At 39.1% G+C, this 22,705-nt stretch overlaps 1 protein-coding gene across 1 annotated transcript in view; it reads left to right on the forward strand.

The window, feature by feature from the left end:
- Positions 1 to 1,521: 1,521 nt before the first annotated feature.
- The window catches only part of ROBO2 (roundabout guidance receptor 2), a 468,174-nt gene continuing 446,990 nt past the window's right edge, over positions 1,522 to 22,705 (forward strand). The window contains exons 1-2 of the mRNA XM_059820733.1: positions 1,522 to 1,576; positions 1,987 to 2,199. Of these exons, the coding sequence (XP_059676716.1) occupies positions 1,522 to 1,576; positions 1,987 to 2,199 (268 nt within the window). The remainder of the gene's footprint in view (positions 1,577 to 1,986; positions 2,200 to 22,705) is intronic.

A 22,705-nucleotide genomic window follows, 5' to 3' on the forward strand; every position in this document is an offset into this window, starting at 1 on the left:
CCCTCTTCGCCCGCCTCCGGGGATCGCGGTCGCTCCGCGAAACTTTCCGGCTGACGGGAGTTGCCCTGCAGCCGAGGGGCCGGGGGGAGGGCCGGGGAGGGCGCGGGAGACGCGAGGCGAGAGGTTGGTCGTTCCCGGTTTTCGGCTGAGCAAGCCCGCCAGTCCTACAGACTTTGTAGGTCACGCGTGATCCATTTTATTTTATTTGCCACTTTTCTTTCCTTTTCCACAGAGCGGGTCAACAGAGAAATCTCTGGGGAAGATCCTCTAAAGGGTCTCACACCCAAGTGTCTGTGTATGGGCGAGAGAGGGAATGAATAACTAGAGAACAGTTCCACGAAATCACTCACCGAAAAATTAGCTGCCCATTAAATGGGAAGCGGTGAGGAGCAGTCATGTGAATTCTACCTATGCCCAACTGTAGAGGAGAGGCGGGGGGCACCGCCTGCAGCAAGCCTGATTTCCAGCTCTGTGGCTGTTGCATATCGCCGTCCCCATCTCCCTACCCCGGGAGGAGAGGGACGCGTGGGTGTGGAGCACAGTGGTTTAGTCCACACCCCGCAGCCTCCCTTCCCCAGGCAGCCTCGGGAGCCGCGCTCATTCTCCTCCCTCTCCTTGCCAGCCGGTGTGTCCGCGGCGGCAGGAGGCGGAGGCGGCGGGAGGGGAGCGGAGCGGAGCGGAGCGCAGGAGAGAGGAGCGGAGCGGCGGACGCCGGGCTGCTGCGGCCGCCCGGGAGAGCTGCGGTGGCGGAGGCCCCCGCACCCCCTGCCGCACGCACCCGCGCTGCCGCCGCCACAACTGCACGGCAGCAGTCCGCCGCCGCTCCCGCCCGCGGCGGCACCGCGCTGGAGTTACTGCCCTCAAGCAGTTTCCGCTCTGGTTTTCAGTGAGGAGGGAGGTGTAGGGGACAGGGCTTTATTTTGAGGGGATGCTGAGAAAGCCGTTCCCCTCCTGTAGCACATTGCCTAGGCGTTCCTATTATGGAAGTTAAGTGAGAAACTCTGCAGCTTGAACTGATTTGGTAGAGAAAGAGAGAGAAAGGGGTAGGGGGAGGGCGAGAGGAAAGCAAAATAGCCAAACCAAGCCAATGATTTTCCTGCAAAGTGCCGGGAAGTTTGTGGAGCACTTTCTAGGAATCAGGTCCTTTCTCAGAGTCTCTCCTTGTCTTCCGAAGAAAGAGCTTGCTTTTGGATTGCCATGGATCCTAAAGAGAGTCTTAGACACACTTGAATAATTCGTCTGCTTGGGCTGGATTGGTGGGAATTTAGGAAGGAGCGTGTGTGCAAAGCAGAAGCCTTCGGAGCTCGCTCGCTGCTCTAATCTGTATGGATCTAAAAGTGTCACATTCAAGACCTTTCCATCTGCAGCTTTTGATTTCAAGATTTCCCTTTCCACTTTAAGTAGCTGCTAGGAAACTGAAAACTTTTGGACCTACCTCTTACTGGCTTTGGATACTTTTTTTTTTTTGATCTCTGTGGAATTGGTCTTGCAAGCGATCGGGATTGCTTTTAATATGTCAAAATGGGTCTGCTGACGCCACTCCTGCTTTTTGGATTTGCATTTTTTCAAATCTATGGTAAGTTCGCTTATTTTAGATACACCATTTCCGTGCAGAATTCCCCTTCATCTGAATCTGATTTGCGACAGCACATGGACGGCATTATAAGCTTTAACATTACACAGCCTTAAGTTTGTTTCTGGTATAAAAATGGTATTTCGGGGGGGGGGGGGAAGGGGGGAGGGAGAATATATGTTTCCAATAAGCAGTCCTTCCCGTCTGCTAACTTAATGGAAAAGCAGCTTATGAATGGAAGAATGTCAGCTTGAGGTAACGAGGAAAGAGTAAAAAGTACCGTGCTAAATCTTTTATTTGGGGCGGGGGGGGGGGGGGGGGGGGGGGGAAGCGGGAAGGAGAAAGGAAAGGCAGACAGCTGTTACAGCTGATACTACTTTGCCTCTTTCTATTGTTAAACTTTCCACGGGGAGAGCCAGGTGATGAAATAAATAGGTTAGCTCTGCCTCGGCTCCAGGTGAGGCGAATTGGCGAATTTCCAGAGTCCCTAAACGCCGAGTCCCTTTGGCGCTGGCGGAGGCTGCAGCAGGCGCTGGCGAGCGGCAGGCAAGCAGGCAGGCTGGGTGCGCGCGGGGCAGCGCCGCGCCAACCACCCACCACCACCACCACCCCGCGGGGCCGGACAGGTGCGGCGCGGCGCGGCCGGCCCGCCACCGTGGGGCTCCGCTGGAGGGTGGGGCGGGAGGGTCTTCCCATCATCTTCCCCCTCACCCCCTCATTGCGGGCTTTCTGGAGGGAGTGTTGCCATGAAGCTTAGCAACGTTTGGAGGAAAGGGCGGATTTCTTCCCGCCCCCCCGGGTCTGCTCTACAACACTTGCGGTTTTCAAGTTTTAAGTAATGGATGGGGAACTATAAATTAGCATCTTTGGGAAGTACACTTTAGTAGGGCGGAAACTTCAGTGCAAGGGTAAATTGTCTTTCAAAGCAGTGGTTGGCGCTGTACTGCAGTATAGACGTTAGATGCATTACAGTAGTTCAAGCAGACAACTAGGAAGCGAGTATCTGTAACAGCATACAGTTCTACATGACTGTGTGCTGGGAGCAAATGCTCGGCAGTCCTCCTAGTATTGAGTATTTGCATTTCTAAACAGTCTTTTAGTCTTTAGGTGAATTTAATGTCTGGGACCGTGGCTGGTTTTGCCTGTCTGTTAGAGCAAACTTTGTTCCAGGAAGCTACTGCTTATAGCATTTACTGTATCAGTCCTGAAGCAAGGACTCTAGGTTTATTGTTTGCGATCACAGGCTGCTTTGGATATTTCTCCCCTCCTCTCATCTTCCCCCACCCCCTAGCAAGAAAGGAGGCAAAATAGACGAGAAGAGGGAGACATTCAAGTACAGTTTTATATCAGTTGCATAATATGTTATGCAGTTTAATGTTCAGTTTGGTCTACCGATAAGAAAATTTCTGCGTAGTGCATGTACATGCTAAACAGTAGGAAATTTTAACTGTGAAAGGATTTAATGCAACATTTGTGTCTATCAGCATGGTCATACTTTTGCGGAGACTTTATTTTCCCTTTGCTTTATTTTTCTTACTGTAGCATATCTTGAGCCTTAACTTTAAGACCACCAGTATTGGAGATATCTTTGCATACAAACCGAAAACATCAGGCTGTAGAAATGTAACTATTAGTAAGTGTTTAAAATTGTATGTAGCTAGAAGGAATACAATTAAAGCACTCAGTGGAAGTGACAGAATGAATCAGAGGAGCTTGGTGTTACAGAATGTAATTAATGTACCAGGCTGTTTGGAGATATATGAAACAAATGCAATTAACCAGCTTGCTGGAACGACAGGAGCAAGACATAATTTATTCCGGTTTTGTCACAGGGAATACAAGTAGAACCTTTGTTCTGGTTTAGCCTTATAGGACAAGGGTGGGGGGTGCAGGTGAAGCACATAGCTGATTTACAGCTGGATCATTAGAAAAAAATGCCAAGAAACTGCCCAGAATACATGTGATCCTCCCCTCTTGTGGGAAGATATTGCAGAGACTGTCAAGTTTGCCTACATTAACAACTCTCTTAAATAAATAAATAAACAATAAACCTTGTGGATAGCACATCATGACCAAGTAGAGATAAGCTGTTATTGTCGAAATGACTAACAAGTAGCTTTGAAGAAATACTGGCGTGCAAGCTTGGCAGGCAGTACTTTTGTCTCTTTAGGAGCATAGTAATTACAATTACACTTTAGGGTGACATATCCCACCAGTTGCTTTGAAAATATATATATTAACATTAGCATTATTTGTAATGCTTTAATTTAAGAAAAAAGGCAAACCCAACAGAACACTTGTTTAATAGGTGCTTGGTTTGTTTCCCATGTTTGAAAGTTACCTCTTAGTGCATTTCTGGTTTTGAGGGTTTTTTTGTTGTTGGGTTTGGGGTTTTTTAATTCTCTTGGCATCAGGTTCAGACAGAGAGAGACACTGTAGCATTTGAGGTATGTTAGCCACCCTTTTCCCTGTGACACTAATTTTGTTCAGTGATTTAAAAGTGGTATTACACAGTGCATAGTGGTGTATGTTAAACGGATAATTTTTTCTTCTAAAGTTATTTTCTCTGTCCATGCTTTTATGACACCTGAAAATTGCAAAGCTCAATGAAAATGGCAGAAAGCATACATATATATGTATATTTATTTATTATTGTGCTTATGATTTTCCTGTAGCCCTGCCCATATTCTTGCAGCCTGTTCAGGGAATAACTGTAATTCTCTTTTTCTTCAGCGATTAGTCTTGGTTACTATTTTTGAAAAAACAAACAAAGATCAAACACAAAAAAGCCAAACAAACAAAAAACCACCCGACTAGACAGAGTCTGTACCATAAAATAAAACACTAGCTGTTGGAGTTAAAACAGCTGATTACATGTTTTTTTAATAGTGTTCAATTGATTTTTCTTTCACTGATAAGTGTGTGTGGGTTTTTTGTTATCTTTCTTCCAATCATTAGTAAAGCTTGAAAGAACGAATGTTAACAGGGAAGTTCACAACTGCTGTGAACACAGGTGTGTGGGTGCTACCACAGACACTAGTTTTAGTGGGCCAAACTCTGCCCTGGTAGGACTCATAGTCCTTTCAATGAAAATGACAACCTTTTATGTCAGGGCTGGCTTTTAGCCTTTGTCCCTTGAAAACTGCAAGTGTTATGCTCTTGAATGTGTGATGGTGTTAAAGATATGTGAGAATAATTCTGTAAAAGCAGCATTTTATCTCCATATTAATATTTTTCAAAAGCACTTATTTACTTAATGAAAAGTAAGCATTTGAAACGGTGGGGTGGCTCAAGTAGTCTATCTTTCTTTTCTTTTCCTTTTTTTTAAGTAATTTTATTTCTTCAGACCAGTGAGCTACGCATCTGTGGCCTTGTGCAGGTCTCGGTTGCCTATCAAAGAACATGGCTTACATATAAAGCTAGAGTATATTCTTCCAGTGAGTATTTGAGCTGACAGGGTCTTGATCTCTCATGTGAGTTTTGCTGTTGATGGATAACCTTTGCTTCTGTGGAATGTGTGCATTTTAATGCATTAAGAGTAAAATTCTGAAGTGAAGAGTTTGCATTTTTGTTTCCTTTAGCTTTTTCTTCCGTAGGACCCAATTCTGCAGAGCATTTAAGAGTGTGCTTCCATCACTTATCCAGAATCTCACTGAATATCAGTTAATAAGAATTTAAACATGTGTTCCAAGTTAATCATCTGCTTTAAAATTTTGCTGAGTAGGGACGGATTTATGCCCATGATGAAACGTTTTGCTGAATTAGTCTTAATATTTTGCTTTCTTTACTTCCTGTCTGGTAAGTCGCTATTGCAACAGCATATATTTATGTGCAAAATATAGGCAATGAGAAAATACTGTCATTGCACTTCCAGAGATGGGTATGTTTGAAAACTAATGTGACAATCCAAATAATTTGTTTTGTTCTTTTGCTGATTTGATACGCTGAAAAAGGTCTGATAGCCCACAATTCATTCAGGAAAGGTAGAATAGGGGTTTTTTTGAACTTTTCCATGTGTTGTACTTACTACAATAATCCTACCATCGGGAACTTTCTGGAATGATGAGGTTGATGTTGCTTAAGGAAAGTAAGTTTTAGCACTGTAGGCTAAAGATATGTAATCTTAAAAGTAGACAAAAGAATTTAAGTAAATTTTTACGTATGCATAAAAAGTATCAAGGAGATGCACCAAAAAATTCAGTGAGAGGAAATGCAGGCTTTGGCTAGTCTGCCCAGTCAACTCTGTTTCCAGAAGTTGCTTTTCTATAGCAATGCTATGTAGGCTCATAGCACTAAATTCAAGACATACCCTGTCCACTGCTGAACCATTTAGTGGAAAATACTAAAGAGTATGCAATGGCTTTTTAGCCATTTGCTACCCTTGAATTGCTATTCAAATATTGATCTCAGCTAAATAGATTGCTGACAGGTTCTGTGCGTTCTGTTTCAAGCCACCTAAGAGGAACACTGCTGTCAGGTTTTATCTGTTATCTCAGCTGGCATGGCAGAGGTTGCTTTTCCTGTGGCTGCCATCTGGCTCATCACCTCTCATACCAACCTTGTGGAGGGTACTTAGTAATCATATTGATGCCGTTTCTTGCCAAGAGACTGGGTTACTGGTGCTCTTTTTTCTACACTTCTATAGAAATCTCTTTATTTTGTGTGCAGAAGAGAGTAAGTATTCGCTTTTGCCAAATAAGTGTGTTGTTTTTTTGGTTCTGACTGAACAGACATTTCTGACATGGAACTGCTGAGTTTTTACACAATGTTTATTGTTATCCAAGCTTTTCTGCACTTGCACTTCTATACTACACATGCCTTGTATATTCCAAAAAATTCTTTTAAATTTTGGTACATAGAAGGATACAGAGTCTGATCTTAAATCACTACTTCAGAGAGAGTGTGAGGATATCTTTTATTCAGGACTAGTTATGTGGACTGTTAGTTATGAGATCTTTGAATGCAAAAAAATCACACAGAAATAAAGATTTGTGGATGTAGGTTTTAGTCTTACCATCTTTACTCTTACACCTGGCTTCTACTGTACAATGCAAACTGTGGACTCTTTGCCCTTGAAGTTATGTGTCCAGAAATAAGATTGAGTTTTCAGTGTTGTCCTCAGCTCAAACCTGTCCCTTAACAAAATAACTGATAATCACCTGTGGCTAACACTTTTTATTGTTATAGTGGATAATTAAACAAGGCCCTGTTAATTTAGGACCTGATTCAGCACCACTGAAATCTGTAACAATTTTGCTACTGATTCCTTTGTGCGAAAGACCTTGAAAGCCAGTGATGGTATCTTGACTTACTGTAAGTAAAGGCTCGCATCTTAATTCATGTAACATAATCTTGTTACAAGATGAAGTCGGCTTGTTGCTACATCCTTCCATGGGGATGGCTTCCAAATACTAGAGGGTAAAGTGCATCTTGCAGCTTCAGTCCTGCTTACTCCTTACTTGTTCCTATAGTGCTCTCTTTACTAGTACAGAATATCTCTTTGTAATCAGAAAGCTGCTTCTTATGCTGACTTGTGGATATAATGATATGCATTCTTAATATTTTTTTTCCAAGCCAAAAGTTCATGAAGTAAGCAATGGCTTTTTAATTCCATCTCTGAAGCTTATCTTGGCTTTGCTGCCATGGAAGAGATCCAAGATGTGCTCTTAATGTTATTAAAATAATAACCTTCATCAATAAATACATGAACAACAATAGACAAACTAACCAGTAGTACCCATGTAATAACCTGCTGATACCTATATTGAGCTGCTGTGCTCTAGTGGCCAAGCCTAACTGAGGTTCATCTTCATATTATGGACAAACATGATGTGAAGATACTAATTTAAACAATGATCTGGCAGAAGTAGCTTGTGCACATGCATTGAACTTGGAGTCTTTTCTACTTTACCCCAGCTATTTTTTTGGCTAAGCAAATTGTAAGCTCACTAAATAATGGTTATTATCTGCAGATCTCTGAGAGTTAACACATCTGTTTAACTGGGTTTTGAGCTAGCTTTCTGGTTATGTTCTAGATAGATTTGCAAACATCCTTCCTTGTGCTTAATTTCTCTGTGAGCTTAGTTGCACTACAAAACCATGTCAGTAAAAACCACACAGCTTTTGTTTTGATTAATGATAAAATTACATGTTTGTCCTGATATTTCTACCAGGAAACAATGTCTCTTTGGCTTGCTTATAACTGAAGGCCACCAAACTTCCAGTGATTCCAGTGTATATTTTGGAACCAGTTGAGATTGTGTGCACCCAGGTTCTATTGCAAACTTTTTAAGCTATTTATCTGTCCTGGTTATGGAGATACTCATTCAGCTCTACCTACCTATGCGAGTGATGACTGGAAGAACACAAAGCATTTTCAAATTAATTCCTCACCATTTTCAGGTTTTCATTGTGTAAGACACCATTCCAAGCTTGATTTGGAGCAACCTTAATGATATGTGATGTTTGCTTGCAGAATTAACCGTCTTGTCAGTGAATCTTTGTTGCACTCCTTCAGTTCCAGCAGAATTCTTCAGTCTGACTACAGTGAAAGACAGTGGCCTGCCGTTGTACTATTTTATGCTTTGTTATAATTTACTTTTATTTTCTCTTACCACTTTTTCTCAGATTAATTGGGAGAACAGTTTAATTGGTCTGATATATGGAAGTGAACTGGTGGGGTTGCCAGGAGTTGAAGTATGATCTAAGTCATTAGAATTTACCTAGATGATTATGTCACAATGTCTGTTGCAGCATATGGTCTTTTAGTTTTGTATTTATGCATTGCCTATATAGCTTCATTGTAGAGTGCCAGGGCAAGAAGACTCTCCCTGTAACATGCTTGTCATAAATGCAGATTGGGCAAATACATAAAGAATAAATGACCAGCAGCAAGTTGTAAAACACAGTAAACTCTGTAGTTCGCTTCTGTTAATCACTTGCCATTGACTGCAAGAGAAACTGAGTGGAAAAAATGTAACCTTTTAAAACCAAAATGTCAGGTAACTAACATCAGTCAGCTTGCTCCTGATTCATAGTGAATGAAGGAACTGTTCATGCCAGGGTACCAGGGGTACTTCTTTACTGCTGTGAAAATGTCAGGAGTTAAGGAACAGTTGTGAGAAGTATTTTAATGCTGCATGAGCCGTATAATCATGGATTCTCAAGCTGCCATTCTGTGCAGTTTTCGAAGTCCGCATGTCCTGTAGCCCAGATGACTTCATCCTGGCAAAAGAGTGGTCAACTTTAACAGTTTATGTTGTATCCTAAAGAGAACTCGGTATCTAAGGGATGGGCGATAGTTTCATTTGTATCAGTATTATGAAAAAAATCAAATGGCGTAGCAATGCTGTTGGACTAGGAGCTAGTTGGAAAAGGTGTGTTTTCTTCATGTGGATTTCCTGTCCCTAGTCTACTTGATCTTTTCTTTGGGATTGTCACTCCGTAGTAGAGGCTGCAGAAAAAGAATCTGTGGGCACATCCTCCTTCTTGCTTTCCACAGATGAAATACTGTTCTCAACGCACTATGTCACCTTCAAGATCTGGACATGCTTATTGGTCCTACATGTACATGTACACTAGCACGGCCCTGCTCTGACAGTTTTCTGGAGAGAGAAGTGACACTGTAAGCTGGGAGAAGGAGTGGGATAGTAGCCTGATCTCAGGTCCATAGCTTGATGTGTTAAAGGACTAGCCCATTTTGAAACAGGGAACGAGGGGAGAGAGAATAGCAGAGGAGCTGGGCTACAGAGTGTGTGGCTGGGTCAGGCAGCATAGGGAGTGAAAAGGGTAGAAAATACTACTGTCATGCTTAATATGATAGTGTTGATGCCTAATAACTTTAGGTTGTTTTATACACAGTATGTTTACGCTTTTATCGTTGCTATGTCATTTGTACATCACTTATCCATGACGTGAATAAACCTCTGTTAAGTTGTCTGAGTTCAGATTTGTTTGGAGTGGCTGCACGAAAACGCTAAATTGTGATTTGATACAGTGAACTAGGGTCTTTGCTGGCTTTAACTTGATGCACTGCAGAAGTGCTGTGATAGAGTGGCTGGATTTTTTGTGTATATGTTTTTAGGATATGTAAGAGAAATTCAGTGGGCTAACTAAAATAGTTGGTTTACGTCAAGGCAACAGCTATTAAACAAAGGACTTCCAGTGGAAAAAAAATAACTACCAGAAATACTGCAGGCTGCATTTTACCCTTGATCTATTACATCTGTTCTGTTACCAAACTGGATTGTAAAATATAATGCTTTGATTTTCAGCTAGTCAATGTGATGTATCTATTCAGATGTATGCCTGAATTATAAACTTCTGTGTTCTTTTTCCTTCTGCATGAATTTGATTCATTGTCTTAAACTGTGCAATGTGAAGTTTACCTAATGAGACCAGACAGCTTGTTCTGTAAGACCAAGTCTCATGGAGTAAAATCCCAGCATTTGGAATAGGGGAATTCGGTGATAAAATTATCTTTTAGTACTGTTGTCTTTAAACCTCTAAGAATAGTTCTCTCTGTGTGTACATCTAGGTTTAAAAAAAAAAGTTTTTATCTATGTAGAGATATAATTGTATCTCTACACACTTAAAATGAAAGAAAATTACTTTAGAAACTGTAATGAATAGAATTTATGTCCCTGAAGGCAAAACTGTAAACAGTAGTAGGAACTGTTAGAACACTGAATTAAGAGATGTGTGACAAGTAGACAAACAGATATTTAATTAAATATGAACCTGTGTAAACCAGAACTGTTTATTATTTACTGAATCTTTTTTGACCACTGCTCAGTTTAGGATAAAATGCAAAGGAACATATGTCTGGCTTTGTATGGCCCCAAATTTCTCAGTTTTCCCTTTCAGCAGACAACACGCCTTTTTTTCCTAAGCGAGTTTTGGTTGCTAGGAGAAGTGCAGTAGCCTGCCCTGCTCTTATCCAGCAGTAAAACCGAAGAGTGTATTGAGGTAAAGAGAGGGGCAAAGCACAGTATAGGCCATGAATCACAAGTTGTCTCTAATATGTCCACTTTGTTCCCACTTTTTCTTTGAAAACTTTTGTTTTTACTAATGGTGTTTCTTTTCAGCTGATCTCTCAAAGCCATTCGGAGAGCGAAAAAAATTGTGCTGTTAAGAGTCCACTTAAAGGAACAAAAAAAGGGAGGGGGAGACTTTGAGACTTATTCATGGGGCCACAGTGGTAGCAATGCACAACTCGATGAATAGCTTCAGTCAGCTGCTGTTAGAACTGGATGATTGATACCTTCAGGTTTTTGTAGGACTAGAAAGTACACAGAAAGTCTTCATAGTGGTCCTGCCAGTTTTAATGCAAGATACTGAAGTTGTTTACAAACTATCTTCAAACTTCAGTATATGCAGTATTCCTGAAGTTTGTCTGGAGAATTCAAATAGTAATGTTGCATGCATTTGTTTAAAATTAGAAAGAGATGCTACTCTTGCTCTAGTTTGTGAAACCCTTTATTCACTCTCTAAATTGTGCTTTTTGAATTAACTGTGTACTGTGGCAAGAATTGCTTGACCATCACCTCCTATAATGATCTGAAAGTCTGCTTAACCAAATGTCATTGGCTTCTTTTAAACCTTTGCAGTTAAAAATAGTTTTATGTAGCTAGATATTGTAACAGGTATAAGTGATTAGACAATATTGTCTATATTAATAGACTATTGAAATCACGAGAGTTATGGCAGATTTCACTTGAAATTGATTGCAGGATGAATGTATAGGCAAGGTATTCTTTCCTTAAGTGCTTAATGAAACCTAGCCTTAAGAGCAGCCTTAAAACAATGATTATATCTCTCAAGAAAGATTGCTGAAGAGGTCGAGTGTGAGTCCCATCGATGAGGAAATAGAACATGTGACTGCAGAGAACTGCGATTTGTGCTGTAGAAACAGATGACTGCCTGTGAACAGAGCAGGCCTCTGTATCATTCCTTAACAGGAATAAGTGGTGAATGGCTAAGGGTCTCATTACCAATTTAGAATATCTTGTTGACTCAATTTAGCGACATGCAGATAATAGAGAAATTCAATGATGATGTAATTGGAAAGAGAGTGCAGCAACTTGTACCGATTTGTTATTCCCATTTGAACAAAATAGGTTTCAGCCATATTTCTGAGGGTATTGGGTGACCTGGCAGTACTGGATTCAGTCCGTGTAATTTAATGGAATTTGTGTCTCTTTAGGTCAGGGCTGAATTTGTCCCCGGGGAAAGATGAAGATGGAAGAGTTGTAGGTTAAATTACAGGGAGCTGTCTCTATCTTACAGTCTGCTGACAGGGGTGGGAGTGTGTGTGTGGTTCTTTTGTGTGGTGGTTTTTTTTTCTTTCTGATCCACACAGACTTTAGGAGCAATTTAAATACCATCTACAGTACGACTGAGTCTTCCGTTACTTCCATGAAAGCTGCAAGTCCTGAGACCAAGGATTTTCCCTCATAAATTACAGCAGATGTTGCCTCAGTCATTCTTCAGTGTTAGCTCGAAAGTGCTGTTGTCCTTCCTGCTGAGAACTGTGTGGGAAAACAGACACATTTTTGTTACTGCACGTGTATATTGGTTAGCAAAATCGGATTAACGGTCAATATGTTAATATAAAGGATGTGCCCAGTACAACTCAGGAGCTCCATGTCAGAAGGGAGAATGAGATCTGGTCTCTAAGAACACAGCTGATGGTGGAAGAGGTGTGCTAGTGTTAATGGTGAAGGAAGAAGGGTAACTTGAACTGATGTTGCTGCTGCATCTCTTTACCTGACATTTAAAGCAAGGCAACTTTTGAGGTCCAGGAGAATGAGAATGGTAGAAACACGGACCATGAATCTGTCCTCTAGTAACCATTTTCCTTCCTGATACTTGGTAATCCTGCTGCACTGCATTATGAAAGAGAAAAGAGGTAGAGAGTGATTCTGCACTGCTGGATTTGGGACAGGGGCTAGGGGGGAACAGACACAGATGCAGTGAAACATTGAGCTATGCCTGTCCTTCCTGATCTTTATCCCTCTGTCCTCAACTATGTGTTTCTGGGAGTCTAAATATGCTAAGGAGGGATTCAGGAAAGAAGTGGTAGCTCTGGACCTGGACCTGTCTGAAACGGAGGAAACCTATTGTTGCATAGTGACACTCAGCTGTCTGACCTTCCTATTCTTGCATTTCCCTCTTCTTTCAACTTAGCAGGCCAAATGTAGCATCGTTTCTTCAGAGAACTCATCTGTCCCTCAGAGCCTGATTCATTTGTAGAATAAACTTCTTTCAGATTAAGTAGTATACATCTATTTAAGTAAGGACCAGCTATAGCTACAATATTGAAGTGGAGAAGTAAGGAATGAAGACAAGTGTACATACACTTTTCCTGTCATACAATATGGAACAAATCTATGGCCATTTCTTATTCTTTTTCTTTCTCCCCTCCTGGTAAATCTATTTCCTAGATTTTTGCTATAATGAAAGTTGTGTGTAGCTTGCTTGACAAGTTTCAAATATGAAATCTCCTCACTGCCGGTGTTTTGCATTTGTAATTCTAGAACATTTTCCTCTGCATAGGCCAGAAAATGAGAGACACCTTAGCTTACTACACAGGAATCACTGGAATGAAAATGTCTAGATTTATTCGAGGCCATGGAGGAAAATATGCTCTTGTGTTTACAGTTTTTCATTCCCTGTGCTGCTTGTCTGCTACTTCTGTTCACATGCTGTGTTTCTTTCATGTAGCTTGCCTCATTGTATTTCATAGTTGAACTCTTCTATCTTGTTTTCTTGACAATTGTTTATCTTCCAGCTTTTTTCTGTTCGTCTCAAATCTTCTCTGGTTGGTTTAGGTTGCTGTTTTCTAACCATGTTGCTTGAATATGAAGAATGGAAGGACTGAAATAATACGAAAAGTTGGGGGGAAGGCAGTGTTGGTGATAGAGGAACCATTATAAGAAACTTTGTTCTTTGGCAGGATTACTTGGTGAATTCTGTGTACATGGATAATCTTCTGTGGAGGTAGAATCTTCTGCCAGCCCTAACAAGTGCCTTGAGTAAATAACATTTTAAAAAAAGTTTACAGGCACAAGCCAGATTTCATGTGAAGTTGGAAAGAGGTACCTTCCTGAACATTTAACTGTGTCTCAAGTCTACCTTTTAATTTTGAAGCACATAAGTCTCCACTCTGTCATGGAGAATCCTCTCCTTCAGTCTAGAGAGAATTAGAAATAACTATGTTTAAGTGATTTGTTAGGTTTCCTATTCTTACAAATAGTTGAACTTTATCCGTTTGTAAAATATCCATGCATAGATGGACAATCAACTTTAAATATCTAAACTGATTTTTTAATATCTACGAAGTTATAAACAGTCAATTAACATTAAAAGGCAAAAGATACTAGGTAGGCATAAACTGAATAGTAACAGCATTCAAGGATATTATTGTGCTGGTACTACTGTTCAAATCATTGATATTATTTGAAGGCTTAATTTCTGTTATGTGTATATAATCTATACATGATATACAATATTATACATAATACAATATATACTACACAATACACCTTGTAAAAGAACTCTCAACTTACTAGGTAAGCTGGATGAAATACTTTCTGGATGAAAGTTTAAATTGTTCAGTTTTGGGTTTTTTCTAATTCACAGTTGATCTTAGTTGTATTGAAGAACAAATGTTATTTTTTGTAGTGGGTATGACTTGTAATGTATATGAAATCCTGACTCAGCAGAAGATGCTGGGAATTTTGTCATTAGCATCAGTGGGGACACAGTTTGGGTTTTGGAGTGTTTGGCAATGTGGGAGGCTAATGCAGAGAAGGAAGTTTTGTTGGTGGTTTTGTTTTTTATTTTATAATTACACAAAGCTTAAGCAATTGGCTTAAAACTAAACAAAAAAGCTGTAATCAGGGGGTTCACAGATGCGAGAAGCTTCACTAGATAACTAGTGGGAAGCCAAGATAACGATGCACAACACGTCCAGTGGTAATCAGTGTAGTCCGCAGCTCAAGAAAGAAGTCTGTAACACCATGAAAACAACATTATTTCATCTTCAAATGAAGGTCGGCTGTTGACTTATGGAGAGCACCTTCAGCTGTATCTGCCCTGAGGGCTACAACTTTCACTATTAGGGAAGCCACAAATCTATTTTAAAGAAAATTCGTAATAAATTTGCAAAGTAGAAAGGCAGATACTTTATCTGGCAACACATTTCTTCCATACCTCTTACTAGGCCGCTTGGTATTTCTAGAGCAGTGACGAGGATGAAACAAATTCTGACACTCTTTGGATGAAGAATGATGCAGAATTTATTGGTCGTTTGAAGGGGATGGAGAATAACTGTATGCAAGGCTTGGTCTCTTCTGCTATCTGCAATGGTACTTTTGGCATCTTTAAGGGCCAAAATCCATATTTTACGATATATACTATCATCAAAGTCTAGGCCAGACTTTGTAAAAGGTTACATGACATTAATCCCATGCTATTTCTGTTAATGTACTGTGCAGATATTTTTGCCCTATGGGAAATCGCCAAGAAAGCTTCATGAGAATGGGGCAGTGCCTCCTGGTCTTGTCTTCTAATTGGAGTGAAGGAATAATTCCTGACCACCTGATGTGTTTTGCTATCATGCCCAGGTAGAGCACACAGAGGGAAAAGGGTGGAGCATGAAGGAGCAGAGTTGGAGCCATGGCTCAGCATGCTTCTTGTCTATTACTTGCACTGTGAAACTTTTGCTGCTGCAGATGAGGAATATTTTAGCAATAACTAGGATAAAGCAAAGTGTTTTTCCTGGATGCCCAGAATATCCTTATACCAATTCAGGATTTGGGGTGTTGGAGGAAAGAATTCCAAGGTCATTTTTAGAGGGAGATGGATGTCTGAGAGTTTGAAACTTCTGAAGACAGATATCCATGCAGTCATAGATGCAATACATCTACCTTCCCGCCCCGCCCCCCCCCAGTGCCTTTGGAGATTAATTTCCTAGTGCTCCAGACTTTTGTTTAACACTTTGAACAGACAGGCAGCATTCTCACATTTAACAAGTGTGATATATTAAGCTGGGGAGAGAAAATGTAGAGAAGGTTAATTTTAATACGGACTTGCCTGGAGGCATGCTACCTAATGAATCACTAATACCACATCCTGCAGTGTTATGAGTGCTAGTGGTCTCCTGTCCAAATACAATTCTTGTCCAGCTTCCTTCACTTATGAGCCTCACAGGGTCATAATTCTTACATCTACTTTAGAAAGAAGATAGGTTACAAGTTGGACTAGCAGAGATGGAGCATTTTGAACAAGTTTCTTGGGAAGTGAGACTTCAGTGGAGAAACTGAAACATAGGAAAGAATAGTGCTATGTAGGAGCAAAAATGCTCAGCCTGTACACTGAGTACCTGGAGAGGAAATAGATTCTTTAATACTCTATGCTGAATGTTCAGAAGGCTTTTCAGATTGTATTTTGCTCGCATATATTAAAGGTTTCTTAAACTTGGTATTGAATTGGTTGCATGTGATATAAATAAAACCTAACTGGATGTTGTAAGCCAAAGAAATTAATCAGCCGATGATTCTGTTGCAGATATGCTTGGTACAACTGTCTTGGAGAACTATTAATAGATATTGCTTATTACTTTTGCTTGCATTTATTTTTGTTTTAAATAGCAAATAAAACTATTGTTAACAGACCTTAAAATCACTTGGCGGGTATTTACTTAGATCATTTTGAGGAAAAGAATGAATGTTCCTGTTAAAATATTTGTTAATAGTGTCTGAGTGTTGGGACAAGTAGATAAATTGTCAGTACAAATGACTAAAGACTTTTCTTTCATGTCTTCAAGAAAGAAATTATGTAGAGGGTTTATAAGCACTTTTCCAAGCGCTTGTACTATGAGTTACCTTTTTGTGGAAAAAGCCATATCCAAGAGGGGGGAAAAAAAAAAAGAATAAAAATTGGACTAGTAGTCTCGGTAAGTATCGATTGGCCTAAAAAAGCTTAAAGAAGTAAAAGCTTAGAGAAGTAAAAGAAACATAGTAGAAAAATAAATACCCATCTCACAGACGTATCATTATCTTCTTTTGCTCCTTTCCACATATGTCAAAATCAGCAAAAATATTGCTATAGTTTCAGTAATATCTTCTTTAAAAGTAGGTCTTGCTGTCTTTGTTTTTATTTTCTGGTAATGGAAGAGCTTTTGTTTTGTAAGGATTTTTGGAGGCTTTGCTTACTGCCAGTAAATATGGCAAAAATAGGATAGGAGATCAGTCCAATAAAGCATTTGAGTGTTCATAGAATGTATACCTAATATAAGTGTCACTGGCTCTTGTTCCTCTTCCCCCTCATGGGGGAAAATCAATACGTGTGCTTTGGAATACTTCCCTTGATAAAATGAGATAGATGATGATGATAGATCTGGTTAACTGTCTGGCAGCATGCCTGTCTCTTTGATAAACCAAATATTTGGAACTTTTAGAGAAATATTGTTAAAAGATAATATTCCTGCCATCTGGCACTTCTTGCTCACTTCAGTGAGATGCTTTGGAAGTAAGTGAGAAGTGCTTCTTAAGAAGTTCAATATGACAGAATTCAGAATACTGAGACCTGGTGAGATTCCTTTATTATATAAACAGTTAAAAAAAGTAGTAAGGAGGGGTGGAACAGTTGCTGATTTCTTGTGCTATAGAGTTTTAACTTTTGGTTGTGTAAGCGAAGAAATTCATAGTGTACCTTGCAATCTGTATTTATGTTTATTTTTAATCTTTCAAGTGGTTTGAGCAGTTGGACTAGCCTTGCAATAGAAGTTGCAGAATATGAGCAAACTAGATAGTAGGAAGGATTAATGAAAAAATCATTCTGCTAAGTTAAGCTTCATCTCAGCCTAGGTGTAACTAGGTATAGAAAGCAAAGAAGTTATTTATTTCTTTATTTTCAACCTAGATTTTACAGTTTAAGATGCAATTTCATACTTACCGATCCAAATAAGAACACAGGCAAAACAAGTAAACCTCCTCAGAGAGAGATTAGGTTTCAAAATCCCTTTAAAAATTATTGTGAGCATTCCATGTTTGCAAATAAAAATATCTTTATAAAAATAAAAAAAATTCGGTACTACATATAGGGCTACAGCTGGGTATATCCTCACTAGATAAGATCCATATCTTTGATTTTGTTTAAAAACTTAGAGTGAATGGAATGGAGTTTATGTATAATAAGTCTTAATTGTAATTCTGAGAGCTGTTACATAGCCAAAACAAAGAACCTTTTAGGCCACAGATAAACTAGGCACTTGAACAATACAAAATTCCCTCAATGTTTTTTTTATATTCAGATCTATAGGGTGCAAGTCCTGATATTTTGTGGCATAACTAGACTCATGTGCCTAGGCACATGAATGTAGCCTGTTCACTTGCTGGACACTAACATATAGTAATGTTAAAACACAAAGTGCTAAAAAAGAATTGGTGTTATATCTCAAAACCAGCACTGAAAATACCAAATAAAAGAAGATAAATCTTGACTCTCTTTGCACTCCATTCATTGCAAGACCCCTGAGGATAAAGGTATAGGTGACTATTAGATGACATTAATCTATATTCTCCATGAACTGTTGGGTCCCCGGTTATGATAAAATGTGGATAAGTCTAAGTTGGTTTATTATGGCCCATATATTGATGACATACCTCAGGATTTAATAGGCTAATACTGCTCTAGACATATCTTGTCACATTAATTTGCTTTTTGCAAAGATTGATAGACAGTGAATTACACCAGCTCTTGTATCTTGAGAGGATGCCATACATGAAGTAATTGTCCACTTCTGCATTGAAGTAAGTTTATGACACAAGACGTGTTGGACTTGACCCCTTTTGTATTCTTCTTAATTAGTAGCTCTTGGTCAAAACCATGAGGAATATTGTGGGCTCTAAACTGACAGAACTGTGGGATGTTCTTGCACAGTGTTTGCCTGAAGGCTGAATGAATGACACATTGGTGGGGTTGAGACAGCACAAATGCTGGCTTCATAAATTTGGGGGGATTTTTGAACCTTTAAATTACGGAGGGCTCTTGTCTGTTGAAATATTCTTTTGAGGAATTATTTTAATTCTTTCATTCACTAATCTGTGTTCCTTCATTTATTATTTTATTCCAATGAATTGAAAGGCATTTTGAAACACACACAAGCAGCACTTGAGCGAGTGGAAATATGATGTCGCTTATTGGTGTTATTTGTAAGCTAGAAGTGATCTCCTAATTTGAGGAATTTCAATCAATTATCATCATGCCTTGTATTGATTAGGTTTTGTTATTTTAGGGCAGCTGGCCGTCTTTTCTAACCATAAATAGGACTGTTGAAACTTAGCCACTGATAAAATGACACTAACCATTTTTATATGACATGGAATGCACACAGTTTTGGGGGTAAAAATGTAGTCTGAAAGGTATGATTTTAAACATGAAAGAGAGAGGTTTATATTTATTGTAAATAAGAGGTATGGGTGGACTGTTGGATGCAGTGGTGGCCTTTCACCTCCAAGGCAACAGTTTAAATTAATCCCTAGATCCTTAGTTAATTGAGATAAATGGCTTCAGCTTTGTCCCTGGTGTAAAGTAGTCCATATTACAAAATCACCATACATCTGTTTTTGCAAACTTGGCATAATTGGCATTCTCTTAGGACTGAATTGGCATTGAAAGTGAACTATTTCTTATTGCTTAGGAAGGTGTTCCCTCTAGGTCAGGGTAAATGTCATTGTTGGGTCTGTGAAGGAAATCTGCTCCTGCCTCTGTTAATAATCCATAGCTGAAAGATTTGTCAAAAATGTTTTAAGTGTTATAGATGTTCGTCTGAAAACAAAAAAACAACTTCAGAGTAAAGAAAGTAAATCAGCATGAGACAGGGACCTTATTTTCTTGTATCTGGTAGGAATTCAAATGTTCAGAGATATTAAAATTGCCTAACTTATCATTTGCTCATGACAGGTACCCTAACACTTCAATGATGGTCTTTTGAACTTTATGAAAGATGGACATGTGGAAAGAAATATAAATTCATGTAGACTACATTATTATTTACTAAGGACTAGGTTGAACTTGAGTGAAGGAAAGAATGTGTCTTTCCTTCTCCACTTTCCCTGGAGGATCTCTAGGAATCACAATACCTTCTCTTCTCTTTTATTGTGACGGTGGTGAGGCACTGGAACAGGTTGCCCAGCAAAGCTGTGGATGCCCCATCCCTGGAAGTGTTCAAGGCCAGGTTGGATGAGGCTTTGAGCAACCTGATCTAGTGGAAGCTATCTCTGCCCATGGCAGGGAGGTTGGAACTAGATGATCTTTAAGGTCCCTTCCAACTCAAACCATTCTATGATTCTATTATGTGTAGATGTGGCACTTGGGGACATGGTTTAGTGGAACACTTAGCAGTGTTAGGTTTACGGTTGGGCTCGATGATCTTAAAGGTCTTTTCCAACCGAAATGATTCTATGGTTCTATCCTTCCTCCAAGGGAAAAGCAGTATGTATGTACTGCTGTTGGCTGGAGAGTTTTTGTTTATTTTCCTGCTCTTGCTTTTATGTCTGCTGGACTGAAGCTTTGGAGCTAGAGTCCTGTACCTCACTTTTTTAGTTGGCAGAAGATCTGGAGGAGTGAAGAATCAAATACATAACTTTTAACCAGTGCCTCAGTTTTAACCCCTAGCGTGAACTGAAGTGTTGGGAGGTAATGAAGGAAGCTGTGTCTGCATTTTGGCCAACATGTTCTGTTTGGTGTTACCCAAGGCAGTGTTCCAGATGAGGGCTTAGTGTGCTAAGTGCTGTCGTAGCACAGGTGGAGAACATGCTTTCCAAAAATCTTTAGATTTAGACAAGAAAATGATCGCAGAAAGTATTTATGTAGAACAGAAATTGGGGAAAAATGTTCAGGAAGACAATGGGTCATATTCATTAAGTACTGTTTGCTCTCTTCTGATACCAAGATGGGAAGCAACTTCAAAACAGAGCGCTCTCAAATTGCATATATTTTTATATAAATCTCTTAACTTATTATGGAAAATTTTTCTTAAATTCAGGAAAGGTTACAGCATTTTTTTCATGCTGATTTGGTTATGTTCCTGTTTGAAAGCATAACACGAATCTTATTTGTTTTGTGTATAAAAAAATAGGTTTTGAAAAATTATTTGTAAAAAAAATTCTCTAGTTTATCAGATGTCTGTTTATATTAAGAACTTGAAAAATACTTTACATAGTAGTGTTTGGTTTATTTCTATAAAGTATACAGACATGCATTTATAAAAGAATCGGAGAAACTGCCTCATATGTGTCCATAGCAGGATTTTATATAACAAGTTAACATAGATGTCTTAAATCTTAAAGCTTGGGCTACATATTAGGTCAAATTTAATTATGTTTTTAAAAGTGTGCACCTTTTCTTTCAATAACAGGTGTCTGGGTGGATGGGAAGGGGGAAGAAAAAACCCCTTTTCTCCAATTGCCTTACTCTGCAAAAAAAAATGGAATGAACTGTCTTATCATATGATTCATGCTAGCTAGTTACTGTGATTTCTAGTGATAGTAGATGGATAGAATTTTGTGGTAAATTTTCTTAGCTGAGCAGTTTTATTAAAACACGCATCTCATGTAGTCTTTTGCTGTATCATGTGTAGAACTTATTAGCAGGAATGGCAGATGTGAGCTGTTCTAAGCCTTAAGTAGCTAAAAGGGATTAACTTTACACAGAGGATTTACTAATGAAGACATCACACTTAGATACACAGAAGGAAAGTGAATTGTTGATCAAGAAATCATTCTATCTAGTTGTCCTAAACATTTTCCTTATGCTACTTATAAATGTAGCATATTGTATAAATGTAATTGGATACTAGTCTCATATTTTGTCTTCATGCTTTTATAGTAGTTTCACAGTTTCTGGCAGTCAGAGTAAGATACAATCTACGGACAGGTAGACATGACAGTGAAACTGTAGGCTGTGATGGCAACTTGTGTAGTATTTGTTCCTCTGATACCTCATTTTCATATGCTTAGGGGTAGATCCTACTACTTGAGCCAGTAAATAATTGGTTTTCGAAGGGATGATGCAGTTAATCCTAATCTTCTCTGGGATTGGGACTTGGTTTTAAGAAAACCCACAACAAGCAAAAAGAAAAAAAAAAGAAAATTTTTTTTTATTGAATACTCCTGCTTTGCTTCTATTCTGTAAACTACCAGTTAGTTTCATAGCTGGAGGCCAGGTAAGCATCAACAAGGTTTAAAAAGCGAACAAAAAATCAAAACCCAGGTGAGAAAAAGAAGTTTCTCCACTGAAATGTAGGAAGACTTGGTGACAACTGGCTTCATAGTCAGTCTGTCTTTGAATGTTGACTTGTGTAATTATTAGTTGGAAAGGGCAGGAGGAGGTACACATGTGTGGGAAACCTCCTTTATTAAAATGGGGTTTTTCTGAAAGATTTGTGATCTTGTCAGAACACATTAACTTTGTAGGCAGAGATCAAGCAGGTATCAAAAAGTTAAGAAACATGCCTGTTGCCTCTGATTCCTTCACTTGCTTTCTTATCATATCAACTGCAGGTTCTAGTGAGATAGACTACCTTGATCTATATTTCAAATGCATCTTTGCTGCAAAAGGTTGAAGTAGAGTTTAAGGTATTTTAGACACACCATCCCAAGTGGAGCTGTCCAGGTTTTGACTAATAGAGCATGAGGTAATTTTTTGTGCTCTTTAAAATATACTGTTGTTGATTACTTGTTTTAATATATGTTTATACATATGCACATCCACATACATAATTATAATTATTAAATGAGGTGTTGTAATACAGGTGTTCTATTTTACTTGTTGGGGAAATATAAAGATGCTATTTGTTACAAAGAAAACCCTCTTAATAGGATCCAATATAAACATGAACAGCCACTTATGAAGCAGTGTTCAAATAAGGAACGGTAAAGCTATTGCTCTGACAACCGGAGTATTATCTTTAAAACCATGTAAGCTACTAAGAACCAGTCAGAGTGTATGTTATTCAAATGGAAGTTTATTCTAGCTTTCCCGTATATACTGGATATATACTGTAACTTTGGTCTCATAAATTATTAATGATGTTCTTATGTATAGAAAAGTACATGTGATACG

This window comes from Gavia stellata, chromosome 1, assembly GCF_030936135.1.
Source record: "Gavia stellata isolate bGavSte3 chromosome 1, bGavSte3.hap2, whole genome shotgun sequence".
In the NCBI taxonomy this organism is placed as follows: Eukaryota; Metazoa; Chordata; class Aves; order Gaviiformes; family Gaviidae; genus Gavia; species Gavia stellata.